General features: G+C 43.6%; 1 protein-coding gene across 5 annotated transcripts in view; it reads right to left on the reverse strand.

Moving 5' to 3' along the window:
• Window positions 1–19,747, reverse strand: part of ABCB5 (ATP binding cassette subfamily B member 5) — a 56,715-nt gene extending 36,968 nt beyond the window's left edge. Inside the window, exons 1-4 of one of the 5 annotated variants that reach the window (XM_081164331.1) lie at window positions 19,663–19,747; window positions 1,561–1,654; window positions 195–348; window positions 55–109 (exon numbers count right to left, since the gene is read on the reverse strand). In XM_081164331.1, the coding sequence (XP_081020457.1) occupies window positions 55–109; window positions 195–348; window positions 1,561–1,597 (246 nt within the window). In that variant the 5' untranslated portion in view covers window positions 1,598–1,654; window positions 19,663–19,747. Of the gene's footprint in view, window positions 1–54; window positions 110–190; window positions 349–1,560; window positions 1,655–7,335; window positions 7,459–7,613; window positions 7,707–19,662 lie in introns of those variants that run through there. The other 4 variants (XM_081164333.1, XM_081164330.1, XM_081164332.1 and 1 more) reach the window with 4 other exon arrangements.
• Between the last annotated feature and the right edge of the window lie 2,479 nt (window positions 19,748–22,226).

Consider the following 22,226-nt stretch of genomic DNA (forward strand, 5'->3'; position numbering starts at 1 on the left):
GGCACACATCTGAGCCAACCAAAGAAAATGACGAAGGCAAAGAAGCATACTGACCAGCTCGAAAAAGCCAACTGCCTCCCCTTTCTTCTTTGGCTCCTCATTTTTCTTTCTGAAAAGTTTTGAACAGAAAAGCAAGTCAGCTGAGGTCATTTGTGGAAAATGAAAGGCATCAAAGCGCATAAGGAAAAACCTACTTTTTCTTCTTCTTCTTTAAATGACCATTTGGTGTAGGTTCTTCATCCAAATGGAAAGAAGGGTTGTCATAGCCTGGAGGTTCTGTTGATGGGAAAGGGTTGTCATAGTCTGGAGGTTTTGTTGATGGGAAAGGGTTGTCATAGCCTGGCGGTTCTGTTGATGGGAAAGTCAGTTGGATTTCATAGAAATAGTTGGGTTGGAATCCAAAGAATTCACTTGAAACTTTATTCACCGAATTCTCCAGGAACACGCTTACGTTTGGCAGGTGCCAGCCCCATACCCTAAACACATCTACAAACTATATAAACCTATTTAATTCTATACTACTGACTCAGGCTGAAATTCTAAATATACTTACTTGGAAGCAGGACCCCTAGAAATCAGTGAGACCTGCTTCTCAGTGAATGTGGAGATTGGACTTGCAATAGGATTGCAAATTTTAGAAGCAAGTCCCTGAAATGTTCAATGAGCAAAAGAAATACTATAGATATTAAATTTAAAATCAAAGCAATTGTTTCTGTTACTGATGCAATAATTAATCTGCATTGTGCCTGAAAATGCAGACAATTATTTCTGTTGTACATTAATGAAGATTAATCGTTGCACTGTGAAAATGTTCCCATTTACCAACAAGTCTGAAAACACGTTAGATTTTTATAGAGACACCTTACTAATATGTGTAAAACAAATGAAATAAGGAACGCACCCCTTGCAGTACACATCATGTGCCAATGAGATGATTTAAAAATATGGCTTTTCCCCCACTAAACATTTTAAAAATAATGTTTTAATCTGCTAATGAGTTCACAGGTCTTCACCAATAATATCTCAAGAAGATTTCAGTAGACTTCCACCCCCAACCCCCCAAATGCATTATTTTCTCAACAAAAAGTATTTTATTATTTGGAAGAAAGGTCATTGCAGGAACAGGTCTTTGGAAATTCTCACACCCAACAAGTCACATATGAGTCACATTATGAAGAGAAGCTCAGATCACTGTGTAGGTGGGAAAGTAGCACAATAGCTTCAAAAATGTCCATTTTAAGTTATTAAATGCAGATTGGAAATCTACACAAGTATTATGGCAAAGTTAAAACACAGGTACTTCCACAATATTGTGAAAAACTGGCACAAGGGTTAAATAAAAACCAAATTTTGTTGTAATTACTATTAGCCACTTAATTTTTTTAAAAAATGACACTCAGAAATAAATATTTGGAGAGGGAAACAACAAAGTAGTTATAGCTGTTGAATGCAATTTCATGGCTATCAATCCAAATTCACAACACCTTGCTCTATTTTTATAACCATTCCTAAACAAAGGGATCCAAATATTAAGGAGTAATGAAATATATTACAACTTACCAGTTTTGGACACTTGATTCACTGTGTAACTTCTCATGGTTTTGTTCTATGGTCCCGTTCTATGGTAGAGAAGGAAATGGTGTTCACCCAAAATCTGTGTAAAAAGAGCACAGTGATATAATATACCCATTTTTAAAACTGACGTTTAAACATTTTATTTAGATCACCTTCATTTTTCCTTACTTCATTCTTTTTACATATTTGTATCATTAATACCCTCTGGACAGGATCAATATTGTATAATATAATTGATTCTGATCCTTATTAAACACCGAGATGTAATTTTCAAGGTTTATTTGTGGAAATATCTGCTTATTCAAATTGGAGAGCACATCAGAAATATGCAAAGGAAAAGGTTCTCAGAGTGCCAAAATTCTGACACGCTTTTTCCATACAAAAGGTGGCAATCACATACCATCAGCACTTGAAGTGTTTAAAACTAAACCCCTAATACAGTTACTATATGGGGCTCAGATCTGGACAGGTGCTCACCTTGGATCTACAGAAGCTGTTCAGTTTAAATTCCTAAGGCAATTTCCCCCCGTTCCATCCTGTGTTAATTGTGCTTAGAGGCTAACCTCCCCTCTGTTGAATTACAGCTTTGGTGTAGCACATTTAATTATTGGCTTCGGCTAAATTTAAACCCCACTGGTCTACTATCCTTAATATCGCAAGATTGTCATGAGAGCGCTTGGACTAAAATTGCCAACCAAAAACTTTATTTTTCTGGTTTAACACTGCAACTGTTATTAACACTGGGCTTCAGTGCAGCAAATAATTTAATTAGACAGCACCTATATGATATTGAGAAACAGAATAATCTGGTCATGATAAGGAAATTTTGTCCAAGGTATGATTATTTTCCACCTAGCCATTTTGATATGTTGGCACCCTATTTGCAAAATTTAACAATTCCAAAATACAGACGCGCATTCACTTATGCAAGATTGAATATACTGAATTCAGCTGTACTCAAGGGTTGATTTCAAAAATTTCTGCTGGAAAAGCGCTTACGGCCCTGTGGAGATGGCAGTATTGAATCAATGGCTCATGTGCTTCTAGCTTGCACTCTTTATAAAGATTCGAGGAGTGAGGTTATTACCCCTCTGCTACTGTTCATGCCAGGTTGCTCAACCCAGTGGCGGTGCTAGCCACTCCTGCACCAGGAGCGGCGTGCCAATCTGCCCACGGGACGATCGGCATGGCGGTGCGATCCTTGGGGGGGTGTTCCAATTGCGGCGAGGCAGCGCAATCTTTCCAGCAAGGGGCCGATAGCGGCGAGGTGGTGCAATCCTCCCGGCGGGGGGCTAATCTCAGCATGGCAGTGCGATCCGCCCAGGAGGGATTTTGTCACCCCCCCTCTGGGATGGCACCTGGGGTGGACCGTCCCCACCACACACCCCTTCGTACTCCCCTGGCTCAACCATTTCTACTGTGTCCTTTCTTCTAGCAGATTAAGTTAATCAGGTGACAGCAAAAAATGCAAACTTTTTAGCAGGGGCAATCAGAATAAGATCTACTGTTTGGTTATGGATGTTAAACCTCCAGAATGTATGTCGTATAGTTAAGTTTTTACCTCTATCTTCAGTACATTGTATTTTATTTTAGTGGCTGATGCAAATAAAGATTCTTCTGGTTCTGGTTCTTTGTTTAGACCATATTATTGCACACCACCCCAGCCTCTGAGTGGCGTGGGATTGGAAGGCTTCTAGGTGCTTACCCAGGGTTCGTGTTTCCTTTTAGAAATGAGGCACAGTGGAGACTGTGGTGTCATTATGATATATGGTTTATTTACTCTTATCTACAACCTGAGCCTACGGTGGAGCATTAGCATCCCAAAAGGGTCTTGTTTCTCCCATAGCCACAGCCTTGGATTCCAACAAAAATCAAACACTGTGTTCCGACTCTGTCTCCAGCTTGTTGCTTTTTCTCTGGTTCACATCGCAGTCCCAAAACTCTTCTTCAAACTCTGCCTTTGTTTGTCTAGGTAGGCCCCCCACCCATCATTTGCCACCTCACACCTAGCCCCTTAATCCTGTGTTCTCTTAATGGGCCATCACACAGGCGATCACCTCGTCAGGAAGCTAGGCTGGCTGGTATTTTAACACTCGCTGGTTCCAGAGGTTAAAAAGGTCTCAACTTCCCCCGCAACTCATAATACTATAACTACATCACAATTTTGACAACAGCTGTTAGACAAGGAAAAAGCCTATAAAAACACAATATGCTCTCCACATATTTGTGCTGAACAGACAAGTTTGCACTGTTACCTTTATTAGCACCAATTCATTTTGTTGTTTATTTGTTTTTAAAGACTTTAAGATTGCCTTTGTAGTTCTGAACTAGCACATAGAATCAGACCTGAAAACAAATTGGAGGCTATTGATGGGAAAGCTTGCTTTCCCTCTGGAGAGCTCAACAGCTGCTCCCGGGCAGTCAGTGCCTTGAAATCTATTTAAAGAGAAAGAAAGGGGAGGAGAACAAAGTGAGGATGGAGAGAAGGAGGAGGACAAGCCAGGGCCTTGGAGGGGAAGAGAGAGCGAGGAGGCAAGGACGGAGCAGCCACTTTGTAGCGGGCCTCGAGATCTCACATCTGTACATACTCCAATTGACAGCAAAGAGGGCTAATATTTGCAGACCTCCCCCAAGAAGGAAGGGGGCTGGAGGAGGTCATCTAACTAAGGCATTTCCTCATGATTCCAAAAACAAAACAAGAATCAGCCCATGAAAAAGGGAGCAGACCCCCGCAAGAGATTTACACAGCATCATGTCCTGAACAGCTTCACTTGGATCTCTTTCTGTGGCACTTACTTCCAAGTAAGAGTGTCAGAACATATCCCAATCCTAAGCACAGTATTTGGGACTCAGTTCTTTGAGAAAGAGCGAGTTTCTGCAATTATACGTCTAGGTGTAAAAGGCAAATCAGGACACTTCTGTTATTTCGACCTAAGTGATTTGTGGATCACTAATCATCATGTAAACAATACAGTACTATAGAAAGTGATTGACGGTCTAATAGACCACCTGCAATAACAACAACAACAACAACAACAACAACAACAACCCCTTTTGGAGGGAAGCCTTAATATGATGCTGCCAAATGAGACGTGCAGTCTCACCTTGGCTAGGATTACGACCTACCTGAGACCCAGAACTTTCCCTTCTCCCCTCCAGGAGGGCAGTAAATTTCAATTTAATTTTCTTACAGAGAAAATCTTGGCCAATGTGCTCTCTTGCAGAGGGTTCCTAACTGGGGGTTTGTCCTGAGTGTGGCCTTAACGGTGGTTTCAATAGGGCTAGGAAAGACGGGGGACAGGGGGCTTATTCACACAGAATCAAGGGCAGATCTGTGTGTGCCCTGGTTGACACTCAACAGAAATCCTGCTTCACAAACACCTAATTGTTGCCACTTGCACACCTTTCCATGTCAAAGGCTGGGACCCCAAACACACTTACTGGGGATATGAAACATGTGCCTGGAGGGTAAGGGGTTCAGTACTGGAGTGGTGGGAGGGACTCAGTGTTTACAGTCCACAGGTTAGGGGGAGCAATACTTGCCTTGCCCCGGGGGCTGGCAACCCATGCTACGCCCACTGTCCTGTGATGTCCTATTGCACAAATGACATGGATTAAAGCAAAGGTTCTCAATCCAGCACCACCTTCTGAAATCGATCCGACAGATAGGAGGAGAATCACAAGTGAGTTTGCATTAAATTCCTGTCCTCAAATCTGGTACACAGTATCATGGGTTCACGGTATCAAAAGTTCCCGGAGAATGAAGGGGTACATTTCCCCTGTCCTTCTTGAAATAAATGCAGTCCACCAGGGCCATCAAAGCAGCTTCACTGCCAAACTCAGGCAAGAAACTTATCAGTGTCATCCAAGAATGCCTAGAGTTGGAAAGGCCACCACTTTGGATGAGCAATTTGTTCAAGAATAAGGCCAGAAATTTGACCATGGGCAATAGGGACTAGTGGGAGATGGGTTGGGGGTCAATGTGTTGTGCAGGAAACAATTGTTCTTAGCATACTCCCTTTAATAAGCAATTGCAAACAAATGCAAAAGCTTTAAACACACTATTGGAAAAAGTTAAGAAGTTGGGAGGCACCTGTGTAAGTGCAGGCATCCAAGATAAACAGATTCATATACATGAAAATATGTTTTAAAATAGCTTTTTCTTGGCCAAATCTTTTTTAGTACAGTATCTTGTATTTGCACTGTTTGATTTGTTTCAAAGTGTCTTTTGTATTTTATTATTGTAAATAGGTTTGGGAAACAGCTGAGTGTTTGAAGCAGTATATAAATATACTAACTGTAAAGGAATTCTGTCTTTTTCCTGTTTGCAGTTCTCTATTGTGTAAGATCATTCTACCATTCACCGATTCAGTTTGACATTTAGAATCCTGTTATTGCTGTGTAATATATCTGAACAAGTAGAAATTTTCAAGAGTACTCAATCTTTGGATTTATTCAAAGTATAATTTATACAGAAAGGATAACCCCTTGATGAACACGTATCAGAGACAGAAAAGGTACTATGTGGCACCTTAAAGACTAAAATTTATCACAGCACACACTAGCCTTGAATCTATTTCTACCAGATGAAATTGTTTCATCTTTTAAGGTGACACAACACACACACACACTTTTCTGTTTATTTACTAATAAAGCTACTGTTCTAGAATGCAACAGAGATTCTCCAAAACTCAAATGGATTAAAAGAGGGCAGGAAGTGACTTTGGATTGTTAGAGGCTACAAGAATAAGCTTAGTGTTAAGGTTTAGACTTATTATAAGTTATTGTAAGTTTAAGTTAAGTCTGCTGCAACTGGATTTCTTATGGACAGTGCCAATCCGGAATGTATACAGTGGTACCTCGGGTTACATAAGCTTCAGGTTACATATGCTTCAGGTTACAGACTCCGGTAACCCAGAAATAGTACGTTGGGCTAAGAACTTTGTTTCAGGATGAGAACAGAAATCGTGCAGCGGCGGCGCGGCAGCAGCAGGAAGCCCCATTAGCTAAAGTGGTGCTTCAGGTTAAGAACAGTTTCAGGTTAAGAACGGACCTCTGGAACGAATTAAGTACGTAACCAGAGGTACCACTTTATTGGATTTGTGACTATTATGTTCATTTGCCGTCAATAGCAGTAAAGCTTTGCTGGATGAAATACAGTTGCCTCCGGTCTATTTTTTGGGGGAAAGTTTTTAAGTTTTTACTCTGCTAACTATATGTCAGAGTTCTGCTCTGGATCAATATTGAGTAGAATTTCATGGATAACCAAATTCTGTTTCCCATCAGGATAATGGGCTATTGTATATTAAGGGATGTCGGGTTGGGGGTATCCCTGGCAGGTAACTGGGATTACCCTTTGATTACCCTGACCCAAAGGACCTCGGGAGAGGGGAGGTGAAGCTGGAGTGATAGTTCGGAGGCAAATGCCATTGCCTCGCTCTTCCACCACAGCTGAAAGAATCCAAAGGCAGCAGGTTGTGTAGACATGTGTCAATCCATCCTGCGTGCATTACTGAGGTGGGGCTTCTGCCCCAAAGGCAGAGGGGGGGCGTCACGCACATTCTTAACTTAAATCGCGCGCGCGCGCACAGACAACTACTTGGACGTGTGAGGATGTCTCTCTTACAAGTAAAGCCTCATTACTTTATTCTTTACAACGCGTTGCTAAAATCTGGCTTAAAAACCGAAACATTCTTAAGGCGGCAGCCCTGTAAAACCCCTTACCCGCGAGTAAGCCCTACTGATCTCACAGCAACTTACTTCAGAGTAGACACGCGCAGGCTTGCACTTGCCAAGCAGCCCGAAATCTCGAGGCTCCACCAGTCCTATAGGCACTTCCCTGAGGGTTAAGTGCTATTGAGCCCAGTGGGACTTACTTCAGAGTAGACTCCTAAGATCAGAAAGGCAGAAACTGCGGTCCAAAAACTTTCTGGTCGGCTGAAGGAGTCTGCCGTCGGATGCAATGAGAGAAGCCTTCCAATTGTGACCGCTATCCATCCCCTCAACCCCCCCCCCACTGCAATCCTGCAGCAACTCACCTGGGACCCGATGGGGACCTGAGACCCTGAGACGCCGCTGGCGCGCGGCAAGCCCAGGCGCTCCGGACCGGAATGCCTTCGCCTGGGGATGCAAGCTTCGCCTGCGAGCTGCGCCGCGTGAACGCCCCTTTGCAGCTATAAAGGAGGCACGCCCAGACGGCTCTTTCGCCTCGAGGAAGGTGGAAGGTTGCGTGACCTGCAGAATTCCCCTTAGCAAGCCTAAAGCTAGGAAAAAAGGATGAAAAAAAGAAAACCAGTCCGGAAGCAGATATATGCCTCTGTCTGGGTCTGTTGGGCTCAGTTCAGTGGCGAGCTCCGAAACGACTTTTAAAATGAAAATGCCATGTAATATATAGGAGCAACTGACCCTCCTCCTGGTATTTTGAGATTGCCTGTAAAGTCAACAATAATTAACTTGGGAGCTGCAGAGACTTTCTATTTTTGTCCAGCTCAACTCAAACGTTGGTCCGGATTTATCCCACCCATCACAGGCTTCGCCAATCTGGTGCCCTCCAGATGAGCGGGACAGCTACAAAACACAGTTTTCTATGTAGTTAAGACCTGAACCTGTACTGGAAGATCCTTTAAACATGGCTCCTGTTGACTAGAAGTTGCTCTTCTGCAAGCAGCGGCATCCTAGCTTGTGTAGTATTTCAGTGGCCAAACCACATGAACGGGGATCGATCTGATCAATTGTCTGAGTGCCAATTAGGTATTTGGGACCTGGGATATCAGGCCCCACTGATCATTGTAATTGGCTAATTTACATCAGGGGTCGCCCACAGAGGCTTTCACTGGCACCCTTGGCAACCTATTTTCTGATGGGTTTCTCCAGCGCTCTCTCAAAATTTGAGTCAAAATTTGACCCCTGATTTACATGTTATGATGGCAGCTTCTCCCAGGCAAGTGGCTTCCTTGTAGCTCAGGCAACTTTAAAATGCCCCTATCAGTTGCCATATATGGTTGTAAATATCTCAAGAACCAGCTTAAATGTAGAAAACAGCTCAGGAATTTCGTTCTTAAGTACAGCTGATGATCCGATTTATATACAGCACCAACCAAAATTGAAAGCCAGACTACACTGCCGTAGAACATGCATGTACCACAAATATAGACATAATGCATACATCCTTGCAAGGTCCATTCCGGGAATTCTTATTTTCAATTGTAAAGGCAGTTTAGAGCCCTGCGCTCTTTGGGCTGCTACTCTGACGAGGAAATGACAACATACCCTCGCCCATAACACCATTCCAAGCAACCTTAGTTGTTGCTACGTAAGTGAAGCTTGACCTTAGCTCTTCCAACTCTGACCATCACCGTTTTTCTTTGAGGATGACAGCATTCACTTCCTCTTTCAGCATAGCTCACGGTATGATTTGCATCATTTTAGAATTTTCGTCCAAAAATAAAATAAAATACATAATTGTAGTGTACTTTGATGGCTTTGGTACAGCCAGCAGCTTCTTTAAAAAGCAGAGCAAAATTACCTTGGGCCTAGCTCTAGCTTGAGAAGACACTTGGCATGCTGTGAAGGGAATGCCTCTCATATCAAAATCAGTTACTTTGCTGCTTCTTGTGCAGATATTACTTGGGGCGGGGGTTGGGGGGGGGAGACACAAAAACCCAGAAGTGAGAAGCACAATCCAACTTCCGCTATCAGGGCCCCTGGGAGGGTTTACCTCCTCCTTTCCAGCAAGAACACTAGACTGTAAGCAGTTGCGGAAACGGTGTGGTTTGGTTGCAATATCTTGCAGTTTTTAACTTGATATTACTGCTGCCACTGAGGGAGGGAGGAGAAGAGGGTAAGATACGATATTGGTGTTTTTATTTCCCTACTCTATTAGCAAATTATTCTGCTGTATTTGTTGTACAGTGGTGCCTCGCAAGACGAAAAGAATCCATTCCGAGAGTCTCTTCGTCTAGCGGTTTTTCGTCTTGCGAAGCAAGGCCATTGACGGATTAGCGGATTAGCGGTATTAGCGGCTTTTAGAGCTTATCGGCTTATCGGATCAGCTGATAAGCGGCTTAGCAGCTTAGAAAAAGGGGGGGAAAGGGAAAAAAACCCACAGGAACTCGCAAGACATTTTCGCCTTGCAAAGCAAGCCCATAGGAGATTCGTTTTGCGAAGCACCTCCAAAACGGAAAACTCTTTCGTCTAGCGAGTTTTCCGTCTTGTGAGGCATTCGTCTTGTGGGGCACCACTGTATTTTTATTGCATTACACTAGTTAAATTGAAATGGGCTTTATTAAATGTTACACTTTGAAATCTCACCTGTTTGCTGGGGACAATATTTGCCTGCGCCGAGGGAGATGGAGGGGAGGAGGTATCCCCCCCAGGTCGTACACATTGTAGAGATTTATACTGGCCAAGCGCTTGTGTAAGGGGGTAAACCATTTCCAGGTGTGACTTTACGGATACTATTTGGCATTGAATTGTTGCTGCTATATGCCCAGAAACCTCACCAAAATGCTGGAAAGGATGCACCTCCACAGGTACATACCTCCACATGTGGTGGGAATGTCCCCAAATCCAACTCTTCTGGACATCAATCTTACAAGAAAAATGCAAAAGAACTAAGTATTAGAAATCACCCCAGAACTGGCCCTACTAAACATCTTCCAAGATAATAATGCCTACTCACATCATGAAGAGCTCATAACACACCTACTCTCTGCAGCCAGAAGCATCATAACCAGGCACTGGAGAGACTTGTCAGGAGGATGCATGGACCAATGGTATCAAATAGTATGGGAAACAGCCTTATTAGAAAAAAACTCACCAATAAACTGAAACTGACACGGGGACAAATAGAAGAAGAAGCCTTCACTCCGGTATGGTTCTCCTTTATCACACACACAGTCCAACAAGACAACAACAAGAATCCCCCAGCAGCATACGAATCAATCTAGCTAACCTGATCCAAACACAAACACACATCCCACTCACACACGAAAACAAAGTTCACCACAGCCAATCAAAAACAACCACCCACACCCTAGGCCGCCCACAACCTCTCTCACTACCAAGGAAATACACCAAGTGAATAGTAAGAGAACCCACACAAGGGACGCTGAAACAAAACCCCACACATACTGTACACTAAGTAGAAGAATAGAGGCATCACCACCCAACTCCACCCCACTCAGCATTCCCCCTCCCCCTCTTCCCTCCTCTTTTCTTCCTAACCTAACACTGTATGTAACACTAATGTCTCACAACAAATGAAACTGATCTGTAGAAAAAACAATGCATATATTTTTGTAAACTAAGAAATCTTTAAGAAAAATATATTAAAACAAAAATGGTTGCTGCTATGACTGCAGTTTCAATTAAATGATGACTTATTTTGTGCAGTTTTATTAGTTCTTAGCTGCCTTGAGCTCCAGATCGCAGGAAAGGTGGGATGTAAAAATCTTGAACAGATGACTGAATAAATAAATAAGCAAAACACTACAACAAGGCTGAGGCCAGCGTGACCTTAGCCATTGGCCAGAGCCTCAGCAGCTGCAGGCTGCTTGCTTCCCCTTTCCTTATCAGAAACAACTCTGTCCCAATTGCCAGCTGACAGAAGTCACCAGCAAGAAGGCTCATTGCACAATGTTTAACAAAAACACAGGTAAGGAAATGTCAGTCTTTCTTCAGTTGGATCTGAATGCTGGTTTGCGGGTCACAAACTTATTGTCTCTGTGATCTCTGTTATCTGAATATGGAAACAGGCAATACAATATGTATGTAGCAAAGAGTAGATGCAAGAGCCACAGCTATTTCTATTTTTTAAAGAGTAGCTTGTTACTTGGCCTATAAAGAATGTCAAATGATACATATTATTGGACTAATTTAAAAATTCTGACCACAGAAACAAGAGAATGCTAAGGGCTGAGGTTCAGGTGTCAATGTATTCTTCCTTTCAGAGGACAGCCCTCTGTTTGAAGATCTGCTTAGGGGGTCTTTGAAACTACCCATCAACATCGTCTAGAAGCAGGGGTGCAGGCCATTATGGCAGATGCATGGTATTTCAATTTAAATTGTAGCAACATTTCTAAAATTGAATCTGTGCATATAAATAAGGATACACAATTTTTATGGAAGCCATTATTTTAGCGTTGTTGGAAGCAGAGTGATGTGTAAGCAGTCAAACATAAAATGAACCCAACCTCTCTCTGTAGTCGGGTGATTTGTATTACATATATTCCTGAGTCCACAAGATCTGGCTGGCTGTGTTAGACTCCCTGTCAGACCTGAAGTGGGCGGAGCTGCGCCATTGGATATGGCTGTGTGAAGGTGCCCCATGTCCTCAAGTGTTCTGCTGTCAGAAAGCACCTCACACACCTTCAGGAAGGGACAGCCAACACCCCCACCTGCTTTTCTAGAGCATGGAAGGCTAATGGGATCGGTGTTGCTTATTTGGTCCTGCATGGTCAAGGCATCTTCCACTAACCCAGAAATAGTACATCGGGTTAAGAACTTTGCTTCAGGATGAGAACAGAAATCACGCGGTGGCGGCAGCAGGAGGCCCCATTAGCTAAAGTGGTACCTCAGGTTAAGAACAGTTTCAGGATAAGAACGGACCTCCAGAACAAATTAAGTTCTTAACCCGAGGTACTACCCGAGGTACTACTGTATTAATTTTTCATAGATCTTTCTAACTCATGATTGACTAGAAATTTAGGAGTATAACTCAACCGCTTTCCTTTTTCCTAGAGCAAACAACACAAGCAATGTACTTCTGCATGGTAACAGTGTTTTGTTTGTTTACTAAAATAGGAAGTCTTCGACACCAAATGCCTTCTGTCCTGGCATTAGTCACATTTGGTTCAGCGTGAGTTTCTCCATCTTCTCTACTACAATAGGTGAGAGGTATAACTATAGCCATACATTCTTTGAACCTGTGTCAAACCCAAAATTGATGGACATCAGCAGAGCTTAACTGATGAAAGAAAAAATTAAAACAGGCTATCATAAATTTAAAAGATTAAGGCAGCCTTCAGGACAATGTAGGCTTCCAAAAGCAGTCTTGCCAAGTTCCTATAAATGTTCAGTTAACCCTAACTGCCTTCTCTTTGGATGATGTTATAAAAGCATCCAACACACAAAAGCCCCACATAATGCTGTTTTACTGCACTGTCACCATGGCATTCCCATTTTACCAAAGACAAAACATCCAGGGCTTTCACAAATGGGTAGAATCATCTTTGTTTCCTGCTTCTCACCTTGAACAGCATCCTGATGTACAGAAATTAAATGGCAACACTTTCCCCACGCCAAGGAAAAGAATATTATGAAAAGCACAGGATGAAGCTTGATTTTTATTATTATTTAAAAAGCCAAATAAATAAAAAAAAATGGTTTCAACTTTCCTATTCCTTCATCCACATTCACGAGATGATCCTTTTGAGCTCAGCTTTAATTAATCCAGATTGTATGTGCAGTCACTTAGAATTCTTACATCTATACGTGTTCACTGAAAGGGCTATGTATATATGACACATACCGGTATTCTCTTCCTTCCAACAATAAACCAGAGTGTTAATAGTAGGAAGGGAAAACCAGTCCATATTTAGTGAGCCCTATTCATGAGATTTGATGGGTCCATATATGTCTATATGTGAGGGTCAGAGCAGAGCCTAGTTATATAGAATCATAACATTGTGGAGTTAGAAGGTACATCCAGGGTCATCTAGTCTGCAGTTGTTGTTGTTGTTTAGTCGTGTCCAACTCTTTGTGACCCCATGGACCAGAGCACGCCAGGCACTCCTGTCTTCCACTGCCTCCCGCAGTTTGGTCAAACTCATGCTGGTAGCTTCGAGAACACTGTCCAACCATCTTGTCCTCTGTCGTCCCCTTCTCCTTGTGCCCTCCATCTTTCGCAATATCAGGGTCTTTTCCAGGGAAACTTCTCTTCTCATGAGGTGGCCAAAGTATTGGAGCCTCAGCTTCAGGATCTGTCCTTCCAGTGAGCACTCAGGGCTGATTTCCTTAAGAATGGATAGGTTGGATCTTCTTGCAGTCCATGGGACTCTCAAGAGTCTCCTCCAGCACCATAATTCAAGAGCATCAATTCTGCAGTATAGGAATCTAAATTAAATCATCTGTGACAGATGATCGTCCAACCTCTGCTCAAAATTAGCTGTTTCTTTGTGGCTGATTAGCTGTTTTCCCTGTGCAAAGGTCAGAGGGGGCAGGGTTTCTGTTGAGGCAGGTGATTAGCTGTGGGAGGAGGTGATTAGCTGTTTCTTTGTGGCTGATTAGCTGTTCTCCCTGTGCAAAGGTCAGAGGGGGCAGGGTTTCTGTTGAGGCAGGTGATTAGCTGTGGGAGGAGCTTATCAGAGCTAGCAGGGCAGCGGCGCGTCTAGCGGCACGCACAGTTTGATCCATCTTTTAGATTTAGGGGAGCTTGTCTCAAACGTTTGTTGGGGGAGACCTAGGGTTTTTTTTGTGGGGGGAGTTATTTGTCCTGTCTTCACACTTTTTATGATGGAGGACCGCTGTAGCCACCCCCAACGACACGTTCTCAAGATGGAGGGGGAGGGAACAGCTGCAGTCGCCTGCGGTTCCTGCGCAATGTTTGCCATCTTGCCAAAGGTTGCAGGCAGCTTTACCTGCAGCAATTGCATGCTGATTGCCCTCTTAAAAGACAAAGTCCAGCAACTGGAGGAACGTGTAGCTACGCTCCAAAGAATTAGAGAGCTGGAGCTCTTCTTGGAAGCAACAGAGCACACCGTCTCCACCAAGGAGGAGACAGGGGACTCCCCTGAGAAGGAGGCTAGTTCACCAAGACAGGAGCCAGATATATGGAGAAACGTGACTCAAAGAAGTAGGAGGCCCAGGGTTCGCTCTGATTGTTTAGAAATACACAATCTCTTTGAGGTCCTCTCCCCTAGCATGGAAGACGAAGAGCAGACTCCATTTGAGGATCTCTCCCTCATTACAGCCGATCAGGTATATGAAGTCGAGCAGCAAAGTCAGTCCTCAGGGAATGTGCAGGCGACCTTGGAACGGACAGCTCACGGAAGAACCCCGACCAAACCTAAGAGGAGGCGTGTAGTGGTGATAGGGGATTCCCTACTGAGGGGAACAGAAGCAGTGATCTGTGGACCTGACAAGATGTCTCGGGAAGTGTGCTGTCTCCCTGGGGCTAAGATCCAAGATGTAACTGAACGACTGCAAGGAATCATAAAACCCACTGACAAATACCCCTTCCTCTTGGTTCATGTGGGAACCAATGACACTGCAAGCAATAGCCTCCAGAAGATCAAAAGAGACTACGAGGCTCTCGGCAGGAAATTGAAGCAACTAAATGCACAAATTGTCATCTCATCTGTCCTCCCAGTTGAACAACGTGGCCCAAGGAGAGAGGGGAAAATAGTGGAAGTGAACAGCTGGCTTTGCAAATGGTGTAAACAGGAATGGTTTGGATTCTTAGATCACGGACTGCAGTTTCTTGAAGATGGACTTCTGGCAAGTGATGGGCTGTACCTCACAACGGTTGGGAGAAATGTTTTTGCCAAAAATCTCAGAAACCTGATCAGGAGGGCTTTAAACTGACTAATGTGGGGGAGGGAGACAGTGCTCCTGAAGGTAGGAGTCTATCAATTGATGAAGATGATCATCCAAATGTTATAGATCAAATGGAGCAAACAGCACGCAGACCTAGTGGTGGGAGGAAAAAATCCTTAAATAAGAGACACGGGGGAATGATTAATGGACTTCAATGTCTGTACACTAATGCGCAAAGCATGGGAAATAAACAAGATGAGCTTGAGCTCTTGGTACAGCAAACTAAATATGACATAATAGGCATCACTGAAACCTGGTGGGATAAGTCCCACGATTGGAATGTAATAATGGGGGGATACAATCTATTTCAGAGAAACAGACCAGACAAGAAAGGAGGAGGAGTGGCGTGATATGTCAGGGATGTGTATACCTGTGAAGAGATCCAAGATTTAGAACCTCAAAGCCAAAGTGAGAGCATTTGGGTCAAAATTAAGGGAGAGAAGAATAACAGAGACCTCATTGTGGGAGTTTACTATAGATCCCCAAGCCAAACGGAGGACATAGATGATGCCTTCCTGGAACAGATGGCCAAGCATGCAAAAGGAAGGGAGATAGTAGTAATGGGGGACTTCAATTACCCGGATATTTGTTGGATGTCAAACTCAGCCAAGAGCATAAGGTCAAACAGATTCCTCACTGGCCTTGCAGACAACTTCATTGTCCAGAAAGTGGGAGAAGCAACAAGAGGAACAGCCATTTTAGATCTGGTCCTAACCAATGTTGATGACCTGGTTAGTGGGGTAGAAGTGGAAGGATCATTAGGCGCGAGTGATCATGCTCTTCTGAAGTTTACTATACAGCGGAAAGGAGCAGCCAAGCATACTAGGACTCAATTTCTTGACTTTAAGAAAGCCGACTTCATAAAACTTAGGGAAGTGCTGGGTGAGATCCCATGGACAGTAATATTAAAAGGAAAGGGAGTTCATGATGGCTGGGAGTTTGTTAAGAGGGAGATAGTAAAAGCACAACGTCAGGCAATACCAATGAGACGGAAACATGGAAGGTGCCTAAAGAAGCCAGGGTGGCTATCTAAAGAACTTTTAACTGAGTTAAGATTAAAAAAGGATGCGTACAAAAAATGGAAAAGGGGGGAAACCACCAAAGAGGAATTCAAACAAATAGCCAGCACGTGTAGACACAAAGTCAGAAAAGCTAAAGCACAGAATGAACTCAGGCTTGCTAGAGAGGTTAAAAGCAACAAAAAAAGGCTTTTATGGGTATGTTCGTAGCAAAAGGAAGAACAAAGAAACAGTGGGGTCACTCAGAGGAGAAGATGGTGAAATGCAAACAGGGGACACATAAAGGGCTGAACTCCTCAATGCCTTCTTTGCCTCAGTCTTCTCCGATAAAGAAAACAATGCCCGACCTGAAGAATTTGGAGCAAATGATTCAGCAGAGGAAACACAGCCCAGAATAACTAAGGAGATAGTACAAGAATACTTGGCTAGTTTAGATGTATTCAAGTCTCCAGGGCCAGATGAACTGCATCCAAGAGTATTAAAAGAACTGGCAGATGTGATCTCAGAACCACTGGCAGTCATCTTTGAGAATTCCTGGAGAACAGGCGAAGTCCCAGCAGACTGGAGGAGGGCAAATGTTGTCCCTATTTTCAAAAAGGGGAAAAGAGAGGACCCAAATAATTACTGCCCAGTCAGTCTGACATCAATACCAGGGAAGATTCTGGAGCAGATCATCAAGCAAACAGTCTGTGAGCACCTAGAAAGGAATGCTGTGATCACCAATAGTCAGCATGGATTTCTGAAAAATAAGTCATGTCAGACTAACCTGATCTCATTTTTTGACAGAATTACAAGCCTGGTAGATGAAGGGAACGCAGTAGATGTAGCCTACCTTGATTTCAGCAAGGCATTTGACAAGGTGCCCCATGATATTCTTGTAAAGAAGCTGGTAAAATGTGGTCTTGACTATGCTACCACTCAGTGGATTTGTAACTGGCTGACTGACCGAACCCAAAGGGTGCTCATCAATGGTTCCTCTTCATCCTGGAGAAGAGTGACTAGTGGGGTGCCACAGGGTTCTGTCTTGGGCCCGGTCTTATTCAACATCTTTATCAATGACTTGGATGATGGACTCAAGGGCATCCTGATCAAATTTGCAGATGATACCAAACTGGGAGGGGTGGCTAACACCCCAGAGGACAGGATCACACTTCAAAACGACCTTGACAGATTAGAGAACTGGGCAAAAACAAACAAGATGAATTATAACAGGGAGAAATGTAAAGTATTGCACTTGGGCAAAAAAAATGAGAGGCACAAATACAAGATGGGGGACACCTGGCTTGAGAGCAGTACATGTGAAAAGGATCTAGGAGTCTTGGTTGACCACAAACTTGACATGAGCCAACAATGTGACGCGGCAGCTAAAAAAGCCAGTGCAATTCTGGGCTGCATCAATAGGAGTATAGCATCTAGATCAAGGGAAGTAATAGTGCCACTGTATTCTGCTCTGGTCAGACCTCACCTGGAGTACTGTGTCCAGTTCTGGGCACCACAGTTCAAGAAGGACACTGACAAACTGGAACGTGTCCAGAGGAGGGCAACCAAAATGGTCAAAGGCCTGTAAACGATGCCTTATGAGGAACGGCTGAGGGAGCTGGGCATGTTTAGCCTGGAGAAGAGGAGGTTAAGGGGTGATATGATAGCCATGTTCAAATATATAAAAGGATGCCACATAGAGGAGGGAGAAAGGTTGTTTTCTGCTGCTCCAGAGAAGCGGACATGGAGCAATGGATCCAAACTACAAGAAAGAAGATTCCACCTAAACATTAGGAAGAACTTCCTGACAGTAAGAGCTGTTCGACCGTGGAATTTGCTGCCAAGGAGTGTGGTGGAGTCTCCTTTTTTGGAGGTCTTTAAGCAGAGGCTTGACAACCATATGTCAGGAGTGCTCTGATGGTGTTTCCTGCTTGGCAGGGGGTTGGACTCGATGGCCCTTGTGGTCTCTTCCAACTCTATGATTCTATGATTCTATGAAAATCCTCTAAAGAAGGAGTTTTGCAATGAAATTGCAAGTGACTCCTAATTGCAGGGAAAGAACCTCTGTACCCACAACTTACAAACATAGGAGCTTCATACCACCATTTCATAAACACAGATAGGTTGGGAGAGCAGGAGAAGGGACAATCCTAATTCCTACTCCATAGCAGCCTTAAGTATATGCCCTCTGTATTTTTGGTAACGACACTACAACCTAATCTACCGTCCCTCACAGGGATGCTGTGAGGATAAAATGGGAAGGAGCAGAACTAGGGTTGCCATGAGCAGGGCCATCTTAAGCATATCCGGCGCCCTGGTACAAAGCTCCCTCCGGCACCCCCCCATTCCCCAGAGTTTTTTTAGGGAGGACAGTGCTGCTGGCGGGGCTGGAGGAGGCAGGCAGCGGCTGGAGGGCAGCTCTTCCGGTGGGGAAGAGGCAGAGGCTGGACGCAGCACCCCCCCAGCTCAGCTGGCCACTTGGTGCCATGGTGGCCACGGCAGATGGAGGCTCTGGGCACAGCGCTGCTTTGGCGTGGCATGGCAATGGTGGGCGAGGGTGGCAAACTGATGCCAGGAGGAGCCACGTCCAGTTTCTTCCCTGGCGCCCTCCAGAACTTGGCGCCCTGCCACCCTACGCAACTAGCCTCTATGGGGTAAGATGCCCCTGGCTATCTGTCCACTTTTTCCAGGAAACGTTCTATTTTTGCAGGGGTAAAATCCGAGACAAATTGCATTTATTTGCTTTGAATGGCCATCATAGAGTCCTCTTTTTTTGTTCTTCAAAATATGGCAGCGCTAACCTTGAGCTCCTTGGATGAAAAGTTGGATATAAATGCAGCAAACAAGCAAATAAAACAACATCCAATGCCCTCCAACCTTCCCCTCCTGATCCTCCACTCCAAAGAAAGAGAATGAAAGCATCAGAAAAAGTCTTCTTTAAATGGGAAGTCAGAAAGTTTGAAAGGTTTAGAAGTATGCAGAAAGGCAAGTTTTAGAGGGTCAACTATTTTTGGGGGTGTGTGTGTGTGTTACATCTGAGTTAGCAAATAGTTCATGATCTGATGTAAGCTGAGGGTGCTTTCAGCTTATATTTCTTGAATAGCAACTCCTCCTCCCGCCCCACAGCGCTGAACCAGAGAAGGGTTTCAAAAGAAACTTATAATATCTCACCAGGAAATCTACTGTTCAACACGGGGAAAGTTAGAAACCACACTGTCTGAAGTATATATTCTGTGTAGAATATAAAGTTTAGATTCTGGCCACAACCCCTGCGCTAGAAACAGGGAGGGCATGGAGTTTTTGACAGAATATGGAATGTGCATCTTTAAAACTGGAAGATGAATAAATCTACTTTTGAAACATGAAAGAGTAAGTGCTGCAACAATAACACAAAGTTTTTAAAGAGTTATCCAACACCCCCGCAATTCATCCCACCTGTCAGTATTTACTATTGATAGTTCTGACTTTCTGGTACCCCCCCCCCCAGTTTTACCTATTTGGGATGGCTCCCTAGCAAGGGTTCTGTTTGCTCCTCAGAGTAAACAAAAGCGAAATCTTGCAGAGGTGGAGTTAGCAGCCTGACATTTCACACACAGGAAATCCTGAGGCACATTTTGAACTCTAAATACTGTGTACCATATCATAAAACCATTGTGTTATTACAGTATACTTTGGCCCAGAGAACAAATGCACTGCATCTTTTAAATCAACAAACATGGCGTGATATTTCAGTGTCAATGAACTTAGGGAGCTAGCTAGAACTTTCACAGGCTGTGGCACCCAGCTACCAGATTCAGAGGCACCAAGATTACTCTAAGATGCCAGGCCAGGATAAACACAATACTTTCTCAAGGAGGTTATAAACATAAACATAAGCATACAAACCCAGGAAAAAGGCTAACAGCGGAAAGATATGTTTAGGAATTTGACTACAGAACAGAAAATAACAAAACTAGCTTGCCTCACCCTTATACTAAGCATCAGAGTCATGGATTCCACTAAACCAGTAACTGGCATACAGACACACATAGGTGCTGAAATCCACAATCCTCATCCAATTGGGGGCCGTCTGACCAATGTCAAAGACCATTTTATGCGCGCGCGCACACACACACATGACTGGATACAGGAGTGTAAGTTTTACTTAGCTGATCAGGGCATGGGGGCAACCTTCCCAGCCCCAGAGGGTGTACATATGGGTTGACCACGCAGCCAATTTCTTCAGTCTTGGTCATCTTGATGTCATCTTGCATTAGGCACTCACAAGTGGAAAAGTGAACTAATTAATGGAACTCCTCCTCAGGGAATACAGTACCCAGCCATGGGAGAAACAGGACTTTCCTGGAGTGTAATTCTGGAAGCCCCTCCATTGTGGGCTCAGGTTGTATATATGTGTCAATAAACCACATATCCTAAAGACACCACAGTTTCCGCCTTGCCTCATTTCCGAAGGAAACATGAACCCTGCATAAGTGTTTTGACCCCTAGAATCTCACACCACTCAGGGACTGGGGTGGCATGCATCAACCTGCCCAACTGAAGGTCTGTGGATCTGGTGGACAGCAACTGGGTGATGTTTGTTAGCAAAAAGTGGAGTTCAGTTGTAAATTTCCACGAACATTTTGCAAACAATTACAGCCGTGTTGTTATTTTAGAAAAATGAAACAATTAGTCGAGACATTTGCTAATATTTAAGTTCACAGCATGAGAAGTGCCAAGGTATGTCAGCAGCCGCTCCAGTTTCTAGCCACAAGTATTAATGCCAACATAGCAGGAGCTCAATTACTGGGGCCAAGGGCAGCTTCCCAGTTATGCACTTGCATTAGTCTGATTCAATCAACAATGTGGTTGTGCACTGACAACTCAGGTTATTGCTTTTTATTTAAAAAAAACCTCAAGGTAGCAGCAGTTGACAGAACGTTACTTAGTGGCCTATGGCTTCACAGCCAACCTTCTAAAGTAGCACATATGCTTCATTTTTCTCATGTGGCTGCTTGCTGGTTTATTGTTTTATTGCTGCTCCCGTAAACTTGTCATCAAGTCCACATCCTGAAAGTGCTCCTATACTTTATCACCATCATATTTTATATACTCATTTCTAGAGGGGAATTCCACCAAATATAGCTTCTACCATCGTTCCAAAATTGCGCCTAGAATAGCTCCGCCAGTCATTTACGAAACATTTAAGGAAACTGGAGCATATATACAAGAATATGGCGGAAGGGAAAAATAGACACTGTTTCTTATATTTCTCCCTTCTGCCATATTCACCTATGTATAATATGCTGTTGATTTCTATTTGCTGCTATTATGCTTATGGTATATGTGTGTGTGTATGTGTGGAGAATTAAACAAAAGCTATAAAAGCTCAATCTGCTCAAAATTTTTCCATTTCAGCTGCTGATTCAGAGAGAGAAATGACCACAAACAGGGACAGGTTTAATGCATGAAAACCCTTCTTTTCTCCAAGAGAAAGAAAAAAAGCGAATCAGCAACCTTAGAGCTTTTTAAAAATCAAGAAAGAAGAAAGAACAAGGATTGAGGCACTGAGTGCAATCTGCTTTTGATCCCTGTTCACTCCCCACCTTTTCTCATTGAAATTCACTTCTCTTGTTGGTAAATGTCAAATAGGACAATACTCCTGTAAAAGACATTTTATTTTACTTTTATTTAAAGATTTTTTGGGAGTGACATATTCCCAAGCCGTACAAACAGGGCTTTTTTTCCAGCCAGAACTCACCAGAATTCAGTTCTGGCCCCTCTCAGATGGGCACCATTGCCATTCTAAGAGAAGAAGGGAAGTGTTCATGGTGAGTTCTGGCACTTCTTTTTCTAGAAGAATAGCACTGCTTATAAGGAGTCTCATGAGGGTCCCTCAGAGCTGCTAACCAGCCTCTTATCTTTACCCTGGCACCTGATTTCAGCTGGACTAAAGCCTTGCCAAGCCTTCTGTTCTCATGCTCCAGCAGGGGGTCCAGGCAGAATGAGGCATGCCAACCCTTAAAGCAGATATTCAGGACTGCTTGCCAGGCATGGCCAAACTGGCCCTCCAGCTGT

This window comes from Podarcis bocagei (assembly GCF_964188305.1).
Source record: "Podarcis bocagei genome assembly, chromosome: 12".
NCBI classification, from domain to species: domain Eukaryota; kingdom Metazoa; phylum Chordata; class Lepidosauria; order Squamata; family Lacertidae; genus Podarcis; species Podarcis bocagei.